Source organism: Emys orbicularis, chromosome 11 (assembly GCF_028017835.1).
Source record: "Emys orbicularis isolate rEmyOrb1 chromosome 11, rEmyOrb1.hap1, whole genome shotgun sequence".
In the NCBI taxonomy this organism is placed as follows: domain Eukaryota; kingdom Metazoa; phylum Chordata; order Testudines; family Emydidae; genus Emys; species Emys orbicularis.
The window spans coordinates 74,539,843-74,560,287 of record NC_088693.1 but is presented as its reverse complement, the minus strand read 5'-3'; the positions used below and the strand labels follow the sequence as shown (position 1 = coordinate 74,560,287).

The 20,445-nt window shown below is 49.2% G+C and overlaps 1 protein-coding gene across 1 annotated transcript; it reads right to left on the bottom strand.

Annotated features, from left to right (window-relative positions):
* Positions 1 to 1,707: 1,707 nt before the first annotated feature.
* LOC135885343 (UDP-glucuronosyltransferase 1-6-like) lies at positions 1,708 to 15,123 on the bottom strand. Its single transcript, XM_065413016.1, has 4 exons — positions 14,964 to 15,123; positions 5,870 to 6,693; positions 4,073 to 4,283; positions 1,708 to 1,892 (listed from the first exon to the last, which is right to left on the bottom strand). The coding sequence occupies exons 1-4, from the start codon at positions 15,121 to 15,123 to the stop codon at positions 1,708 to 1,710; spliced, it is 1,380 nt and encodes a 459-aa protein (XP_065269088.1).
* Positions 15,124 to 20,445: the final 5,322 nt, after the last annotated feature.

Sequence of the window (20,445 nt, the reverse complement as noted above, 5' to 3'; positions counted from 1 at the left end):
ATGGAAAAGCTATATAAGGCAGGGGAGTGACATCATCTGGGTTTTTCACTGACTCCTCACCCAGGAAGACTCCTGGAAACACCTGAGGAACAAAGACTGAACTGGGGGAAGTGCTGGACCCCGGCTAAAGGGATTTTTAGCCTGTGAATGGAACACCTGGGGATTCCAAGCTGTAAGCAAGTGCAGTTTGCCCCTTAAGAATCTGCAGCCCACTTGTATCATCACTTAGGGTGAGAATCTGCTATTCATATCCAATCTATTTAGTATATGAAGCTTAGTTTGTGTTTTTTGTTTATCTGCTAGGCAATCTGCTTTGATCTGTTTGCTATCCCTTATAATCATTTAAAATCTATCATTTGTAGTTAAAAAACTTGTTTTTGCTCTATCTAAACCAGGGTATGAAAATCAGAACTCGAGGCAGAAAGCTGTTGCATATTACTCTCCACATTGAAGGAGAGGATGAATTTTCTGAGCTTACGCTGTACAATTCCTTGTGCAGTGCAAGATGGTATAATTTTGGGTTTACACTCCAGACGGGGTGCGTGCCTTAGGAACTGGGAGGTGCCCTAGCTGAAGCCTTCCCATCCAGGGCCTGGTCAATGGCCCTGCCTGTACGTAACTGCAGCTGGGTGTGTCCCTACCTGTGTGAATGCTGGTGAAAGTGCAAGCTAGAGTAGGCTTTGCAGCTTGTCACAGCAGTACAGTGTTAAAGGAAGCCTAGTTTGGTGGGTCAGGGGGGCTCAGTGGTATCCCAGTTCCAGGTGGCACCCCGTGTGGGGGGGATGACCCATCACAAGGCCCATCAATGGCTATTGGCCAGGATGGGCAGGGATGGTGCCCCTAGCCTCTGTTTGCCAGAAGCTGGGAATGGGTGACAAGGGATGGATCACTTGATGATTATCTGTTCTGTTAATTCCCTCTGGAGCATCTGGCATTGGCCACTGTCAGAAGACAGGATACTGGGCTAGATGGACCATTGGTCTGAGCCAGTGTGGCCATTCTTATGAGAAGCTCTCTTGCCGACATAGCTTCTGCCGCTCGCAGAGGTGGTTTTATTAAGCCGAGAGGAGAGCTCTCTCCTGTTGGCATAGAGCATCTTCACCAGATGCGTTGCAGTGGTGTGGCCATATTGATTCAGCTGAGCCGCTGCAGTGGTGTATGTGTAGACATGCCTTAAGCAATTGCTTAGGGCCCCAAGCAGCTCAAGGGGCCCCCTATTTGCTTTTTTATTATGTGTTGTGTGTGTGTAGGGAAGGGGCCCCAAAATATTCCTGCTTAGGGCCCCCAATGGGCTAGCACCACCTCTGATTGCATTTAAGCAGAGAGATCCGAGTTAGCTTTAATCTAGACAGCTCAAGTCCCATGGGTGTGAAGTTGCACCAGTGTGAGCATCAGTGCAGTCTGTACAAGCTCACCCGGAACCCTGAGTAATTATTTGGAAAGCTAGCGTGCGCTGAAGCTTGCGCTGCTGCCCCTGCACTGTTCTGGGACCTGAGCTAGTTATATTAAAGCAAGGTCAGGTATGCGGCTCGAGCTGCAATCACACCAAGTGATTGCATTATATATATAACCTACCTTATTCCAGTGGAGATTAGGTGTTGCAGAGCCCTACTGTGTCACATCCTAGTCCAAACCCATCTCCTCTCCCCTCCCACACACATCCATCTCCTAGGGGGGAGGGGGATGCAGCAGCAGATAGCACAGGTCTCAGTTACAGAGGCTTTTCACCAGCAGGGAGCTCCCGTATACCAGGGGGATTTTCTCCGAGCCATTTGTGGCCACTTTGTGCCAACTCTTTGGCACTCCAGTTCCTTCAAGCTTCCTCGCCTCCACCAGCTTTGCACCTCTCTTGAAGCTGCAGCCACGGGGTTCCTTCTCTGAGCCCCCTGCTTCTGGGACCCACCACAGGAGTTAACTCCACTCCAGTGTGGCTTTGCTCTCTAGGGCTCAGCCTGTCTCAGTCCTTTCTCCCCAGCTGCCTACTAGCAGCCCTTTACAGACCCAGATGTAGTCCTCTTTAATTAGCTGGATTAGGGTCACATGCTCCAGTCCAGGGGAGCTGGGTTTAAGGTTGACAACTTTGTAATATTTAAAAACTGGATGCTCCAGCAGGAATGCCAGAACCTTCCCCACCCCCACCTCTTCCCCCTTAGGCCCAGCCTCTTCCCCCAAGGCCACTTGCTCTTCTTCTCCCTTTCTCCAATTACTCGCTGCTCTTCCCCTCTCCTCTACCCGCATCAGGAGGGACTTGCCTGTGGAGCTGGGGCTGGGAGCTGCAGCGGCCCGATGCAGGTAAGAGGCAGCCCCGGGTGAGTAGGGGTTGGCGGGGGTGAAGACCCAGGGCCGGTGCAACCACTAGGCGAACTAGGCAGTGGCCTAGGGCGGTAAGTGGTTGGGGGCGCCCAGGGCTGTCCTTAGGCATAGGCAGCTGGGTAGGGCACCTGAAAATTTGGGGCACCACTGGGTCTTAGTGTCCACCCTACTGGTTTTCCTATCCCTGTTCTGACCCTTCCTGTGGGCTCTGAGTCTTCCTGGGAAGGGGATCTAGTAGTTAAAAGAGATACAGTCCTATTAGCACAACACTGAAACTGTTAAAGAGCCATTCAAGGGGTAATGAAGACATTTAACAGGCATTTGCCAACCCCCAAGGTATCTACTGTCAGTTTCTGAATGTACTGACAAAAACAGTTGTGCATGACTGTAATATTTACTCAGAACATGTCAGTCTACAGGACCTTAGTTTAAAATTTGCTTTAAAAATATTTCATTAGTGAGTTGGTGAAGATTATAAAATCACATCTCTAAAAAAATCCTTGCATAGATTTTTAGATGCACAATCATCTTTAGCCTTAAATGCTTGGATCTTCAGACATATGGTTTTTTAAATAAATTCTTCAAAAGACCCCCCTTATCTAAAATACACATTTTAATTACTATAGTAAAAAAAAACTTACTTCCAAAGTCTTCCTGTCCTTTCTGTCCATCCATTTCTCCCTTCACCCCCTCTCCCCCCTGCCCCCCCCCCCGAAGGAAGCAACAGCCCTTTGCTTCCAGATAGCTGGACAAAGAGTGTCCCTTTCTTTACTTCTGACTATCTGATGAACTAGTTTTAAGCAAAATCAGTACCTTAGTAAGATATAAAAACCTTTGTTATGCCTAAAATCTTTGGAAACATATTTTTTAAAGTTGGTGAAATTTCATAAACATGTGTATTGTTATGGAGATATCACACAGTAAATTAGTGTTCCCTTTTTCTAAAAGCAATGAACATTGTTATGAACACACTAAACCTCTGTGATTGATTAATTTAAAATAATGTCTGTTTCAGTGAGTTAAATATGTAGTAATCTGGAATGAGTACATTTAAGAGTACATTTAAAATAGAAAATCAGCTTAGAAATACTGATTAAGAAAATGTAAAACAGAAGAGCTGCATCATGTATTCCATAATATTTAATGTTGTATTCAGCAAGACAGCTGACTCGCCCTTACTACAAAGTTTTTGCAAATAAATGTCTGACAAACTTCAGGGCATATCAAAAAACCTGTGACTGACATTTTTTATTCCCAAATTTAGTGCTTTTAATTAGGTACCTTCTGCATGTCCATTCTGCATGAGGGAGAGAGTACAGGGGTCTCTGTGGGGAACTGTGACTCTGCGCCACATGAGGCAGGCCGGGCGTCTTGTTATTGCCGGACTGCAAGCTCAGGCTGCCGTCGGGCATAGGGGCACCAATTTAATAATACTGCATAGGGCCCCATAAATCCTAAGGACGGCCCTGGGGGCGCCAAAAAGTGGTGCCCTGGCTCGGCACGGGGAGCCGCCTTCCGGAGGCACCGAAGAGCCAGAGTGTCCTGCTTGCGGCGGCGGCGAGCCCCAGCCATGGAGGAGCCGGCGCGGCGCAGGGGGGCAGGAGCCCTGCAAAGGCGGCGGCGCCGCTAGCGGGGAGCAGTCGTGCCCCCCACCCCTCCTGCCCAGGCTGCGGCCTGGCGGCTCCCCGGGGAGCTCCTGCAGGCTGCAGCAGATGCATGTGGGCAGAGGCCCCCGTGCGCCCCCCAGCTTCTCCCTCACCACGCTCGGGCTCTGCGGCTCCTGGGCATGTGAGCTGCCACCGGGGCGCGGGGCCCTGAGCCTGCTCCGGGAGGGGCAGCGGTGGCTCACACTCCCGGGAGCCGCAGAGCCCGAGCGTGGCGAGGAGGAAGCTGGGGGGGCTCATGGGGACCTCTGCCCACATGCATCTGCTGCAGGAGCCCCCAGAAGGCAGCTTCTCCCTGCCGAGCTGCTGCAGCGGCCCAAGACCGGCAAAGCCAGTGAGTGGACTTGGGGTGGGGGCTGCCGGGGTGGGGTTGGGTGGGAAGGGCTCATGGGGGGGCTGTGCACCCTCCAGGGGAGTTCAGGGGGCAGGGAGGGGGGAACCTGGTCTGGGGAGCAGCCCCTGGGCACGGCTGGCCCCTGGGCAGGCTAGCCCCTGGGGTCTATATAGGCTCGTTGGGATTTGCCCCTCAATGAACCGATGTTAGGGGGGGGAGGGCACAAGGTGGAAGTTTCGCCTAGGGTGCAAAATATCCTTGCACCGGCCCTGTGAAGACCTTGTGCCTGCCTGCCTTTGCCGCCCACAGGAACCGGACTTTAGATGTCTGGTAAGTACATCTGACCAGACACTGTCAGGTCCCCTTTCCAACCGGCCTTTCCGGTCAAAAACTGGACTGCTGGCCACCCTAGCTGGGCTCAGTATATCCACAGAGACCAGTTATCCTGAAACACCCTCCAATCTCACACTGGGATACACACAGACACATTCTCAAACAAGAATAAGGAGACAGTGTTGAAAGGAACAAATCAGAAAGAAAGTGTGATCAACAGAGACAGAAAAGAGCTGAGAGTGTTGGCTGGAGAGTGTTTAAGTGAAACTGGAAGAAAGGAACTTGACCCTGTGAAAAGAAGAGGTGGTGGAGTGACAGCTGAGGAGGGAGCTGGATTCAAGGGGAGTTTCTTATGATGGGGAGGACCAAAGCAGACCTGCATTGTGAGGGAAAGGAACAGGAGCAGAGTCAGAGGTTGAGGAGGAGGAGTCATAGAATCATAGAATATCAGGGTTGGAGGGACCTCAGAAGGTCATCTAGTCCAACCCCCGACGGGATTATAGGAGAAGGGATGACAATGGTACAAGTTTGATCAGGAGGTGGAGGAAATGGTCTCACTGGGGCAGGTGGAAGGGCTGACCCACCACTTCTGCTGACACAACATTCCAGACAGCTGTGGACTTTCACTTTCTTTGAGCATGTTCCTTTTTGAAACTTACAAATGTCAGTTACAAAGTCTGGTTTAATTTACAACAGAGAAAATCTCTGGCCAGTTAATGTCAATGGCCTGTCTCCAGATTTACACTGCTGCACAACAGCGGACTTTGGCTCACCTACTTTTCAGCAAAGCCTGCATTTTGTTTGGTAATATTGCTTAGACTTTTAATTTATGTTAAGGCAATACAGTTTGCCACTAGAAAGAGAAAATCATTTGGAATCTGATTCACATTCAATGCAGGCAGCATCCTATTTTGTATTTTGTGTGGAGAGCCAGGGAGGAGGGTGTGTAAATTAAGCACATTACAATGAGGTATAATGCTCATTGCTCATCTACAGGGCCGCGCGGGGGGGGGGGGGGGGGGGGGAGTGGGGCAATCTGCCCCAGGCCCCAAAGGGGCCCACACGAGAATATAGTATTGCAACTTTTTTTTATGGAAGGGGCCCCCGAAATTGCTTTGCCCCGGGCCCCCTGAATCCTCTGGGCAGCCCTGCTCATCTACAGCTTTTTCCACAGAAAAAATATCAAAATGAAAGTGCAAACACAAAACAGAATCACTGGACATACCTGAGATAGGTTCTTCCCCTCCTCACAGTTTAAGCCTCCGATGAAGACCATGTTGGGCATCACTGGTTTGGGATACTCAAACACGAAATCGTATCTCAGTAGCCATATGGAGCCATTTCTGTAAAGTGTTGGTAAGTGCACATCTCTCTGGAGAAACTTTGATGCAATGCCTTGGTATTTGGTATACAAATCCTTAAACAGTGATGTCTCTAAAGAGCTAACCAGTAGGTTTACCACTCGCTGGGAAAAAGTCATGTGGTCTGTGTGACTAGTATAGCATCTTGGGACATAGGAAACAGGGTTTGGAGATTTACAGATTGCATGCTCTAAACTGCATGGAAATCCACGAAAGAAGTACACGGAAGGGATGGACAGATATTCTGCCAGGATCACCCCACATGGCAATGCTGGGTCTGTGAAGAGTGCATCAAATTTACTCTCTTCCAAGTATCGTATGATTTCTCTGTTCTGCAGCAGGCTGTCACAGTTGTGAAAAAACATGTTAATGACGTACATGACGTTCCGGTATTCCGCAAGAATAGTGTAGGGAAAAGAGACCTCACGAAAGAGACTGTTAGCGAATTTACTAAAAGTCTGGTCAAGATCTTCTTGGGTGTAAGGCACAGCATATGTTTTCCTTGTGTAATGCTCTGATTCTTTCAAGAGCAAATTTGTCTCTGGAGCAACCACTACTATTTCATGCCCTTTCTCACCGAGTTTCTCCACTACTGCACGCATGCTGAGCCAGTGACTTCCATCTTGTGGTATCACCAACACCTTGCCACTTTCAGCAAAGTTGTAGGAAGTTAATAAAAGAAGAAACCCTGATGCAAATTGGTAAAGTTGATGAAAAAGAAAAGCCATCTCAGTGGATGATAGAAAAAGACTCCGTTACTGTACAGAGGTTTGAAACAACTTTTTATACTCTGGGAAACAACACCCACTTTTTGGCAGTACTTGCTTGTTCTCATGTGAACTAAATTGGCATTTTGTTCTTTCAGCATTTGTTAATCATTAGCTTTGAAAGAGCTGCAGTATGTTAACTTTTATGAATACTTTTACAACTGACAAAAGTAGTGGTGAAGACCGAAAAGACAGGTAAACCAGTTTGGGTCAAATGAGAACTGACCAAAACTGTTGCCCCAAACCTGAGATGAACCTGCTCTCACAGCACTTTACTAACATTAATACTTGATGTCTCTCAACACTCCTAAAAGCAAGAAAATACCATCCACATATTGCAGATAGAGAAACAGAGCACAGAGATTAAGGGGCAAATTCTGTCCTTTCTTCCAGGGACACATAAAAGTCCTGCCATTGTACTGCTGGTGAGGAGGATGAGTCTGTTCTAAATAGGTTTTTATTCCACACTCATAACCGCAGTATCTGAACACCGTCCAGTGGTGCATTAAGCAATATGACTACACATCTGCCAATCTGATAGATCTGGAGACCTTGCCTGGGTGGAGTATATAAAACAATAATAACAGGAGTACTTGTGGCACCTTAGAGACTAACAAATTTATTAGAGCATAAGCTTTCGTGGGCTACAACCCACTTCTTCGGATGCATATAGAGTGAAACATATATTGAGGAGATATATATACACACATACAGAGAGCATGAACAGGTGGGAGTTGTCTTACCAAGTCTGAGAGGCCAATTAAGTAAGACAGAAAAAAAAAAAAAAAAAAAAAAAACTTTTGAAGTGATAATCAAGATAGCCCAGTACAGACAGTTTGATAAGAAGCAAGTGTGAGAATACTTACAAGGGGAGATAGATTCAATGTTTGTAATGGCTCAGCCATTCCCAATCCCTATTTAGCCCTGAGTTGATTGTGTCTAGTTTGCATATCAATTCCAGCTCAGCAGTCTCTCGTTGGAGTCTGTTTTTGAAGTTTTTCTGTTTTAAGATAGCCACCCGCAGGTCTGTCAAAGAATGGCCAGACAGGTTAAAGTGTTCTCCCACTGGTTTTTGAGTATTATGGTTCCTGATGTCAGATTTGTGTCCATTAATTCTTTTGCGTAGAGACTGTCCGGTTTGGCCAATGTACATGGCAGAGGGGCATTGCTGGCACATGATGGCATATATCACATTGGTAGATGTGCAGGTGAACGAGCCCCTGATGGTATAGCTGATGTGATTAGGCCCTATGATGGTGTCACTTGAATAGATATGTGGACAGAGTTGGCATCGGGCTTTGTTACAAGGATAGGTTCCTGGGTCAGTGTTTTTGTTCAGTGATGTGTGGTTGCTGGTGAGTATTTGCTTTAGGTTGGGGGGTTGTCTGTAAGCGAGGACAGGTCTGTCTCCCAAGATCTGTGAGAGTAAAGGATCATCTTTCAGGATAGGTTGTAGATCTCTGATGATGCGCTGGAGAGGTTTTAGTTGGGGGCTGAAGGTGACAGCTAGTGGTGTTCTGTTATTTTCTTTGTTGGCCCTGTCTTGTAGGAGGTGACTTCTGGGTACTCGTCTGGCTCTGTCAATCTGTTTTTTCACTTCAGCAGGTGGGTATTGTAGTTTTAAGAATGCTTGATAGAGATCTTGTAGGTGCTTGTCTCTATCTGAGGGATTGGAGCAAATGCGGTTATATCTTAGAGCTTGGCTGTAGACAATGGATCGTGTGGTGTGTCCTGGATGGAAGCTGGAGGCATGTAGGTAAGTGTAGCGGTCAGTAGGTTTCCGGTACAGGGTGGTATTTATGTGACCATCGCTTATTAGCACAGTAGTGTCCAGGAAATGGACCGCTTGTGTGGATTGATCTAGGCTGAGGTTGATGGTGGGATGGAAATTATTGAAATCATGGTGGAATTCCTCAAGGGCTTCTTTTCCATGGGTCCAGATGATGAAGATGTCATCAATGTAGCGCAAGTAGAGTAGGGGCGTTAGGGGACGAGAGCTAAGGAAGCGTTGTTCTAAGTCAGCCATAAAAATGTTGGCATACTGTGGGGCCATGCGGGTACCCATAGCAGTGCCGCTGACTTGAAGGTATATATTGTCCCCAAATGTGAAATAGTTGTGGGTGAGGACAAAGTCACAGAGTTCAGCCACCAGGTTAGCTGTGACATTATCGGGGATACTGTTCCTGATAGCTTGTAGTCCATCTGTGTGTGGAATATTGGTGTAGAGGGCTTCTACGTCCATAGTGGCCAGGATGGTGTTTTCTGGGAGATCACCGATGGATTCTAGTTTCCTCAGGAAGTCAGTAGTATCTCGAAGATAGCTAGGAGTGCTGGTAGCGTAGGGTCTGAGGAGAGAGTCCACATAACCAGACAAGCCTGATGTTAGGGTGCCAATGCCTGAGATGATGGGGCGTCCAGGATTTCCAGGTTTATGGATCTTGGGTAGCAAATAGAATGTCCCTGGTCGGGGTTCTAGGCATGTGTCTGTACAGATTTGTTCCTGTGCTTTGTCAGGGAGTTTTTTTAGCAGATGGTGTAGTTTCTTTAGGTAATCCTCAGTGGGATCAGAGGATAATGGCCTGTAGAATGTGGTGTTAGAGAGCTGTCTAGCAGCCTCTTGGTCATATTCCAATTTATTCATGATGACGACAGCACCTCCTTTGTCAGCCTTTTTGATAATGATGTCAGGGTTGTTTCTGAGGCTGTAGATGGCGTTGTGTTCAGCATGGCTGAGGTTATGGGGCAAGTGATGTTGCTTATCCACAATTTCAGCCTTTGCACGTTGACGGAAGCAATCTATGTAGAAATCCAGTCTGTTGTTTCGACCGTCCGGAGGAGTCCACGCAGAATCCTTTTGTTTGTAGTGCTGGTAGGGGGGATTCTGTGGGTTAGTATGCTGTTCAGAGGTATGTTGGAAATATTCTTTGAGTCGGAGACGTCGAAAGTAGGATTCTAGGTCACCGCAGAACTGTATCATGTTCGTGGATCTGGAGGGACAAAAGGAGAGGCCCCGAGATAGGACAGACTCTTCTGCTGGGCTAAGAGTATAGCTGGAAAGGTTAACAATATTGCTGGGTGGGTTAAGGGAACTACTGTTGTGGCTCCTTGTGGCATGTAGCAGTTTAGATAGTTTAGTGTCCTTTTTCCTTTGTAGAGAGGCAAAGTTTGTCTTGTAAATGGCTTGTCTAGTTTTTGTAAAGTCTATCCATGAGGAAGTTTGTGTGGAAGGTTGGTTTCTTATGAGAGTATCCAGTTTTGAGAGCTCATTCTTAATCTTTCCCTGTTTGTTGTATAGGATGCTGATCAGGTGGTTTCGCAGTTTCTTTGAGAGTGTGTGACACAGTCTCTCAGCATAGTCTGTGTGATATGTAGATTGTAATGGATTTTTTACCTTTAGTCCTTTTGGTATGATGTCCATCTGCTTGCATTTGGAAAGGAAGATGATGTCTGTCTGTATCTGTACGAGTTTTTTCATAAAGTTGATGGATTTCCACTCCATACGGCTAAATGCAGTGCCTTGCATAATGACAGGTTTACAACCTACAATCTACAACCTATCCTGAAAGATGATCCTTTACTCTCACAGATCTTGGGAGACAGACCTGTCCTCGCTTACAGACAACCCCCCAACCTAAAGCAAATACTCACCAGCAACCACACATCACTGAACAAAAACACTGACCCAGGAACCTATCCTTGTAACAAAGCCCGATGCCAACTCTGTCCACATATCTATTCAAGTGACACCATCATAGGGCCTAATCACATCAGCTATACCATCAGGGGCTCGTTCACCTGCACATCTACCAATGTGATATATGCCATCATGTGCCAGCAATGCCCCTCTGCCATGTACATTGGCCAAACCGGACAGTTTCTACGCAAAAGAATTAATGGACACAAATCTGACATCAGGAACCATAATACTCAAAAACCAGTGGGAGAACACTTTAACCTGTCTGGCCATTCTTTGACAGACCTGCGGGTGGCTATCTTAAAACAGAAAAACTTCAAAAACAGACTCCAACGAGAGACTGCTGAGCTGGAATTGATATGCAAACTAGACACAATCAACTCAGGGCTAAATAGGGATTGGGAATGGCTGAGCCATTACAAACATTGAATCTATCTCCCCTTGTAAGTATTCTCACACTTGCTTCTTATCAAACTGTCTGTACTGGGCTATCTTGATTATCACTTCAAAAGTTTTTTTTTTTTTTTTTTTTTTCTGTCTTACTTAATTGGCCTCTCAGACTTGGTAAGACAACTCCCACCTGTTCATGCTCTCTGTATGTGTGTATATATATCTCCTCAATATATGTTTCACTCTATATGCATCCGAAGAAGTGGGTTGTAGCCCACGAAAGCTTATGCTCTAATAAATTTGTTAGTCTCTAAGGTGCCACAAGTACTCCTGTTATTTTTGAGGATACAGACTAACACGGCTGCTACTCTGAAACCTATAAAACAATAGTCACAGGAGTCTGAACCCTGTCGCATAACAACAGTATTGCCCTTTCTTACCCTTATCCAGACCACATGGCTGAGGCCAGGAAAATCATGTCCAGTTTCTTAACAGAACTCCTATGGAGCCACACATCACAATATCCCATAAGTTAGAGAACTCTCCTGGGAGGTGGCAGATCCCTGCTCAAATACTTTCTCCCCAGCAGGTGGAGGGGGAACTTGAACTAGAGGTCTCTAACCATTGAGCTAGAAGGGAGGTTGTTTTCCCCTGTCCCCCCCCCAGCAGGCAGCTATCAAACAGCACATGTACTGGATCAGGCCAAGCATGTCACATAATCTTGGAATGGAAAAAGAAGAGATTAAAGTAGAATCAGTGATGATCTGCATTCAAAAGCTATTTTCAGTTTTAAAAAGTTAGTGACTGGCTGCACCAAACATCTGACCACGTTTTGCTCATTTTGGCTTCATATTGAGGCAACTATTACCCCTTCAATTAAGAAATCTTCACGGTCTTTAAATCTCATTGATAATTGTTGGATAGCTTGACATGAGCTGGCAGCCTAAGCTCTTAGTAAAGCGGAAAGAATGTACCCGAGTCTAGCTCTAAAAGCTACACTATCCAACTTCCCCTCCCCAAGGGAATATTAATTGCTGTAATTGTAAGAGTCAGTAAACACTGAAAATTGAGAAATCATTAGTTTTCTAAAGATAAAATGACCCTGGAATGAAACGAGAAACAGCTTTAAGAGGAAGAAGAAAAAAAAATTGGAAGCTGTGAGGAGACTATGAAAGCAATAGAGGTGGATGCCCTAATTTTTCTCCCGACAGTGGGACCATCCACATTTACATTTGACTAGAACAGTAGGGATACAAAACTTTATTCTACAGCCAGAAGGCAAGCATTAACTGAAGGGTTTGATTATTTTCTTTTGGAATAGATTTTGGTTTCACATTTGTTTAAATTTTGTGTTACATTGGATATTATAAACAAAAAAGTCAAAATGGAAACAAAACATTTCAATCCATCTAATTTTTTTTTTTCAGAATTGTCTTTCATGGCAAATTAACACTTTTGGTTTCGTTCCTGACTGAAATAAAAACAAATTTCAAAATATCAAATTCCTCCACAAAACAGAATTTCCATTCCCTGCACAGCTCTGTTATTCCATTATTGTCCACTACTAGGTTTCTTGCAGTATCCTCTAAAGCATCTTACACTAAGGGTAGGTCTACACTTACCTCCGGGTCCGGCGGTAAGCAATCGATCTTCTGGGATCGATTTATCGCGTCTTGTCTAGACGCGATAAATCGATCCCAGATCGATCCCGGAAGTGCTCGCCGTCGACGCCGGTACTCCAGCTCGGCGAGAGGAGTACGCAGCATCGATGGGGGAGCCTGCCTGCCGCCTCTGGACCCGCGGTAAGTTCGAACTAAGGTACTTCGACTTCAGCTACGTTATTAACGTAGCTGAAGTTGCGTACCTTAGTTCGAAGTGGGGGGTTAGTGTGGACCAGGCCCTAAGAGATGTGATACTGGATTAGAAGGACTGGTGATCTGATTCAGTGTGGCAATTCCCAGAGCTTATATGCAAGAAATGGGAGGATGTTAAATTGCATTCCTTTTCACTATACAACTTACCCTGGATTCAGCCCAGGGTCTATGTTGTTAGCTGCTCTTGGAGATTCTGCTGGCAGAAAGTCTGCCACTACAGGCAGGCAGACAGACAGCAGCAGCTTCCCCTTTATTGACCCTCTCACAGAATGGGTGGGGCTAGCTACAGAAAGCTGTGGCCAGGGAGATTGGGGCCCCTGCAGATTCAGTGCATCCCCTGGGCAGTGCCACATGGCAGGACTACTTCTTAAGCCCTAACTAGCACTTAGAAGTGTTCCACTTCAGCAGAAGCCTTTTAGTATGTGGCTGGTGGCACCACTGTCTGTCCTCCCTCAAGGCAATCTCCCCTGGAGCCCAGGAAGGTGCAATTTATACCTTGATCCAGCTTGTGCTAACGGAGTTGCCCCATGTCTGCGCTAATTCCTGCAGGCATGAAAAAGGCTTTGAAAACCATGGTAAACTCCCCCACAAATAACACATACGTCTGTAGTTCCCCTCGCCTCCATCCTACTTTTCAATGTAAAAAATTCTTTGTGTTCTTATAGTGGCTTTCATCAGAATATTTCAGACAATAAGAGACTCTCACACAAGTGTTTTACAAACATGTGATCCAGTCTTAGGCCAGTCCTGTGAGGTGGGTACTGATACCTATTTTACAGATGGCAAAACTGAGGAATGGTGACTGATCATTTATACATTCAATAATACAACTCTTTCTTTTGAGGAGGCGTTGTGTGTATCCTGTTGTGCCTCTCCCTCTCATCCTACAACTGCTTCCAGTGCTGAAAACGTCATTCAGATAATCATTTGTCCTAACTGTTCCGATTTGGACAAAACAGTCCTAAGTTGGGTCCTGGCTCCCAAACCTGTGACTGGGGGAAACACTTTTAACCTGCAGTTCTCTGCTGTGGACCATAGAGGCTATTGCTATCAAACAGTTACCTTTTAATATAATTAACATCTAATGTAGGAAAGGTTGGCTGGCCTTAGTGCAAAACATGTTCCTCTACCATCTTTGGCTTTGCACTGGGCCTCCGTGCGTTTATGATCACACCTGCCACACTAAATGCACAATATATTGCAAAAAGAATGGAACACTTTCATAGTTGGGCCTGTCATGTGACAGGCAGGAACAAGGAACACACAAAGCCATGAGTGTGTTTCTAATGGCATCCTGCAGCGAAGCTCCCCTCCTATAGACTGATTTCTTGCAGCAGGGAATGGTGAGGGGCTCTTTCAGCCCTAAGGCCTTCTTTGGTAGTTGACAATTCAGTTTCAGAACTGTCAGCCAACTTCAGTTCCAGTGCTGGGGGAGCCTAGAAGGCTGCTTTGTCCCTTTCCTGTGTGTCTGGCTGTCACTCAGTCAGGAAGCCCCTGCTCCCAACACAGGAATGTTGGGTAATACCCCTGCAGTATATGGGCACTGACCAGAGATTGCCTCCCACCCACCTAAGGATGGAAGAAGCTTGGCTGGACTTCACACTCCTGAGTGCCCATGTCATGATTTGGCCCAGTATTGATAAAGGGCAAACAGAATGTACATACCTGAGACAGGTGCTTTGACTCAGCACAGTTTAATCCACCAACAAAGACCATATTGGGTATCACTGGCCTGGGATACTCGAATACAAAGTCTAGTCTCATTAGCCAAAAAGAGCCTTGATCTAAGAGATCACTTCTTTCTGAAGAAACTCAGAAGCCAGCTGTTCAAATGGCAAATAGAGAGCAATAAAAGCTCGCAGTGCCAGTGTGCTGTGTAGCAGGTTCTGCACATGCTGGGTAAAGGTCATGTGGTCTGTGTTGCTAGTAAACATTCCTGGGACATAAGAATGTGGACTTGGACACTGAGTTGCCTTGGATCTTAAGTCACATGGAAATCCACGTAAGAAGAACACAGAAGGGAGAGACAGATACTCAGCAACTACTGTCCCGCATATGCCAACTGGCTCTGTGAGGATGGCATCAAATTGACTTTCTTCGAGATATTGAATCAGTTCTTTGTTGCTCAACAAACTCTCGCAGCTTTGGAAAAGCATCTGGAATGCTAGTGCTAGACTTTCATATAGTGAAATAACAACATTTTAAAAAGGTTGCTCAACAAAGCGATCTTTACCAAAAGTCTCCATTAGTGCATCCACATGTTCATCTTTGTAAGGCACTGGATAGGTCTTAATTGTGAAATTCTTGCCTGATTTCAAAAACAGATTCATTTCTGGTGCCACAAGGACTATTTCGTGCCCATTCTGATAGAGCTTCTCCACGATAAGACGCATGCTCAGCCAGGCATAGGCATCACCAACAGCTTCCCCCCTTCAGCAAAGCCTAGGGTGACCAGATGTCCTGATTTTATAGGGACAGTCCTGGTTTTTGGTTCTTTTTCTTATATAGGCTCCTATTACCCCCCACCCCCTGTCCCGATTTTTCACACTTGCTGTCTGGTCACCCTAGCAAAGCCCACAAATATTAACAGCGGAAGAAACTTTATCATGGGTGGATAAAGAGATCTAATCCCAGGAGCTATCTCAGTGTAAGAAAAACAAAACATTCTGCTAAGAAAGTTTTGAATGCAGAAACTGAAACGAAGAGCTGCAGAGTCCCCCCCGGCGCATCCCCCGGGCCATTTAAAACAGCCCGGGGGCCCCACTCACCACCGGCAGCGCAGCGGAGCTGAGCGGCTTCCTGCCTGCTCGCTCCATGTGGCTGCCGGCCCCTCCCTGCAGCCCCTGGGCGGGTGGGTCTGTGTCCTGCCCCAAGCGCCCCTGTGGCCAATAGGAAGCTGCGGGGGCAGTGCCTGGGGGGAGAAGCACATGGAGACTCCCGGCCTGCCCTGCCTAGGAGCCCCAGGTAAGCACCACACCCCACTACCCCCTCCCAGAGCCTGCCCCCCCTCCTGCCCTCCAACTCCCTCCCAGAGCCTGCACCCAATCCCTCCGCACCCCCTCCATCCCCCAAACTCCTTCCCAGAGCCTGCACCCCTCCTCTGCCCCCAAACTCCCTCACAGAGCCTGCACCCCTTCCTCTGCATTCCCTCCCACCTCCAAACTCCCAGAGCCTGCATCCCCTCCCTCCGCACCCCCTTCGGCCTCCAAACTCCTTCCCAGAGCCTGCACCCCCTCCCTCTGCCCCCAAACTCCCTCCCAGAGCCTGCATCCCTTCCCTCTGCACCCCCTCCCACCCCCAAACTCCCTCCCAGAGCCTGCACCCCCTCCCTCTGCACCCCTTCCATCCACAAGTTCCCTCCCAGAGCCTGCATCCAAACTCAGTCCCAGCGCCTGCACCCCCACCCCCTTCCCACACAAACCATCCTGCCCCCAAACTCCCTCCCAGAGCCTGTACCCCTCACTCCCTCCTACACCCCCACCCCTTGCCCAAGCCCAGAGCCTACACCCAAACTCCGTTCCAGAGCCTGCACCCCCTCCCTCCGCACCCCCTCCTGTCCCCAAATTCCCTCCCAGAGCCTGCACCCCCACCCCCAGCCCAGAGCCAGCACCCACACTCCATCCCAGAGCCTGCACCCCAACCCCCTTCCCATACACCCTCTCCTGCTCCCAAACTCCCTCCCAGAGCCTGCACCCCAGCCCTCTGCACTCCCTCCCAGAGCCTGCACCCAAACTCCCTCCCAGATCCTGCACCCCTCATCCTCCCTACACCCCCACCCCTTGCCCAAGCCCAGAGCCTACAGCCAAACTCCCTCCCAGAGCCTGCACCCCTCACCCCCTCCTGCACCCCCAGAGCCTGCACCCAGCACCCAAACTCCATCCTAGAGCCTGCACCCCAGACCTCCTCCCCCCACTCAAACTCACTCCCAGAGCCTTAGGCAGGTGGGGGGGGGCGGAGTTTGGGGGGGCAGGTTCTAGGCGCCACCAAAATTTCTACAAACCTGCAACCCTGGATCTTTTAGCTATGCCACAGTTAGGTAGTTTCAAGATCACTGCAGCTAACTTTCTTTTCCCCATAGTCCTTCTAAACATTCTCCTTTTGTAAAGCTAGACCAGGGGAAACACACTATGAACCTATAGTATGATAACCCAATTCCAATTTGATTTTTTCTGCGTCTTGAACGTTATGGGCCAGAGTTTCAGCAGCTGTAAATTGCCATAGTTTCACTGAAGTCAGTTTACACCAGCTGAGTATTGGCTTTTTGAAAATTTGGATAGCTAAGGGCTGGTCTACACTGCCGACCTAAAAGGCTTTTAAAATCAACGCCTGTACTCCACTTTGGCGAGAAGAGTAGCGCTCGAGTCAACCTTCCCGGGTCAAATTAGGGGTAGTGTAGACACAGCACAATGTAATTTGATGGGTTTGGCCTCCAGGAGGTGTCCCAGAGTGCTCCAATGTGACCGCTCTGGACAGCACTTTCAACTCCACTGCACTTCAGCCAGGTACACAGGAAAAGCCGTGGGAACTTTTGAATTTCATTTCCTGTTTGATCAGCGTGGAGAGCTCACCACCACAACTGACCATGCCTGCCCACGTCCGCAAACGCACTCCAGTGTGGAGCATACAGGAGACTGGATCTGATTGCTGTGTGGGGAGAAGAGTCTGTGCAGGCAGAGCTCCGAACCAGCAGAAGAAATGCTGACATCTATGCCAAAATCATACAGGACATGGGGGACAAAGGCTACACCAGGGACACACAGCAGTGCCATGTGAAAATAAAGGAGCTCTGGCAAGCGTACCAGAAGACAAGGGAGATGAATAGTCACTCTGGTGCTGAGCCACAGACATTCCGCTTCTATGAGCAGCTGCATGCGATTCTAGATGGGGAGCCCACCAGTACCCCAACACTCTCCGTGGATACCTCCCAGGGGCCTCAGGCAGCCATGGGCAACAACGAGGAGGACATTGTTGATGAGGAAGAGGAGGAGAATGTGCAGCAGGCAAGCGGAGGATCCATTCTCCCCAACAGCCAGGACCTTTTCCTAACTCTGGAGCCACTCCCCTCCCAGGACCTACTGTTGCGGGACTGTGAGGCGGGGGAAGGCACCTCTGGTGAGTGCACACTTGTAATAACACTACAGGGGTTAAATGCAGTTGTGGGTAATGTTTAATTTGAGGTAAACAATTGGGATACAATGGCGGCCAGTCCAGCTACGCAAAGGATGCTCCCCGGAAAAGCCTTTTTATGTGCCAAGAGTTTCCACACCAAAAAATGTCCCCGGGTGTGCCCTGACACCACCTACCCTTTTGTGTGTGCTTACCATGCCAGCCTGCAAACCGAAATCTGCTGCCAGTGCTCTGCCATGTGGTGTACCTTACTGGTAGGTGCTTCTTTTAGAAGACAAAATGTGGCCGTGTACCTCAGAATGTATTTACTGCTGTGAAGTGTTTCATTCATTGCAGGAGTTAACCTTTTGTTTTCAACAATGTATGTTTTTCCTTGCAGCTGCAACATTGTCTGTGGGTGCTTCCTCCACACCAGCACAAAGGCTGTCCCAGATTAGAAGGTGAAAAAAGCGGACAAGGGAAGACGTTCTGTGGTTTGATGCATTCCTCTGAGACTGACAGGGCCCAGCTGAATGCATGGAGGCTTACACTGTCGAAGAGCATGCACACCGACCAAGAGGGCAGGAAAGCATGCAGGGAATAGGGTGACCAGATCACCCAGGTCAAATATCGGGACGTGGGGGGGGGGCAGGGCAAAAAAAAAAAAAAAAAACCCAACAACCCCCCCCCCCCCCTTCCTCCTCCCTCCACAAGCGCTGGAGGGAGGCCCCGGAGACGCAGGGGGAGCGTGGGGCCAGGGTGAGTGAGAGTCCAGCCTGGCCCCGAGCGCAGGCAGGACTCAGTCAGGCGGTAGGGAGAGTAGGGGGGTGGCCCGTGGGGCCAGGCGGCGGCTGTTCTCCCCCCCTGGGCAGCGGGACTCGGGAGCAGCCGCTGCTGCAGCTCCCACTGCTGCGGGGGGAGGAAGCGGCCGATGGCCAAGCTCGGCGGCTGCGGCTCTGGCACCCAGGCCCGAACCCCCCGAGCCCGGACCTGTTGCGGGGACCCAGCAGCGCGCACGCTGCGCATGCCCAGCCCCTGGCCAGTCGCGTCTGCCCAGCTGGTGCAATCCCGCGGCGGCCCCGGAGTGGGGGCAGCAGGCCCCAGCCCCCCCGTCCCGCTCGGGTCCCGCAGGGGAACGAACGGGGCTGGGCTGCCGATGCCTCCGCCCCGGGGCCGCCGCGGGATTGCACCAGCTGGGCAGCCAGCCCAGACGTGACTGGCCAGGGGCTGGGTGCAGCGTGCGCGCTGCTGGGTCCCCGCAACAGGCCCAGGCTCGGGGGGTTCAGGCCCGGGTGCCAGAGCCGCAGCCGCCGAGCGCCATGGCCACTTCCTCCCCCCGCGGCAGTGGGAGCTGCAGCAGCGGCTGCTCCCGAGTCCGGCTGCCCAGGTGGGGAGAAGAGCTGCCGCCTGGCCCCACGGGCCGCCCCCCTACTCTCCGTACCGCCCAACTGAGTCCTGCCTGCTCGGGGCCAGGCCGGACTCTCACTCACGGCCCCACGCTCCCCCTGCGTCTCTGGGGCCTCCCTCCAGCGCTTGTGGAGGGAGGAGGAATGGCGAGCCTGGGGAAGAGGCGGGGATTTGGGGAGGGAGCCAATGGGGGAAGGAGGGTGTGGAGTCGGGGCGGGAGGGGGGTGCGAGCACTTCTGGGCTCCGGGGCATTTGCTTGTTTATCCAGTGTCCCGACCTAACATTGGTCGGGACGCGGGACAAACAAGCAAATATCGGGACAGTCCCGATAAAATCGGGACGTCTGGTCACTCTAGCAGGGAACAAGAGCGTAACATGCAAGAGGAGATGTTGCAGCTTATGGGGGAGCAAACAGACATGTTGAGGCATCTGTTCAGGTGCAGGAAAGGCAGCTAGACCTTAGAGTCCCACTGCACCTAATGATGAACCAGCTGCCCTCCTCACCAAGATCCATATCCTCCTTTCCCAGACGTCCTAGAATGTGTGTGTGTGGGGGGGGGGGGGGGGGTGAAGCTCCGTTATCCCTTGAACTCAACTCCAGGGGATGGTTCATGGAGCAGAAAGCTCTCATTCCTACGGCTTTGATTGCTAGACAGTGCAATTGTAATAAGCTACATGTCCTTGACCCTCCCCCACTGTGTTATCAGGCCCTTAGACCTGGGTTATCTTTGCTATTCATTGCTGGCTCTGTTCAGTGTTTGTTAGCATAATAAAAATGCATGAATAGAGGACAACAGGCTATTTATTCACTGTGCACACTATCGGTGGTGGGGGTTTACTTTACAGGGCAGTACATGTGAAAAAGGGGGCAGGTTGGTAAAGAACAACACACAGAACTGTCACATCAGTGTTGGATCATTCATGAAACTGGTTTTCAAAGCCTCTCAGAGACGCAGTGCGCCTCACTGCGCTCTTCTTATTGCCCTGGTGTCTGGCTGCTCATAATTGGCAATCTGCCTCAACCCCCACCCCACCAGAAACTTTCCCCCCTTACTTTCACAGATATTATGTAGCACACAGCAAGCAGCAACAACAATGGGAATATTGCTTTCACTGAGGTCTAACCAAGTGAGTAAACTGCACCAGTGCCCCTTTACGTCTAAAGGCACTTTCTATCACCATTCTGCACTTGCTCAGCCTAT

Coding starts and splice junctions, on each gene's coding strand:
- LOC135885343 (XM_065413016.1), bottom strand. CDS start 15,123: ATGCGTCTTATCGTGGAGAAGCTCTATCAGAATGGGCACGAAATAGTC. Junction 6,694..14,963: donor TGCACTAATGGAGACTTTTG/GTAAAGATCGCT, acceptor AATTTGCATCAG/GGTTTCTTCTTTTATTAACT. Junction 1,893..4,072: donor AGCCGCAGAGCCCGAGCGTG/GTGAGGGAGAAG, acceptor GGTGGGTCCCAG/AAGCAGGGGGCTCAGAGAAG.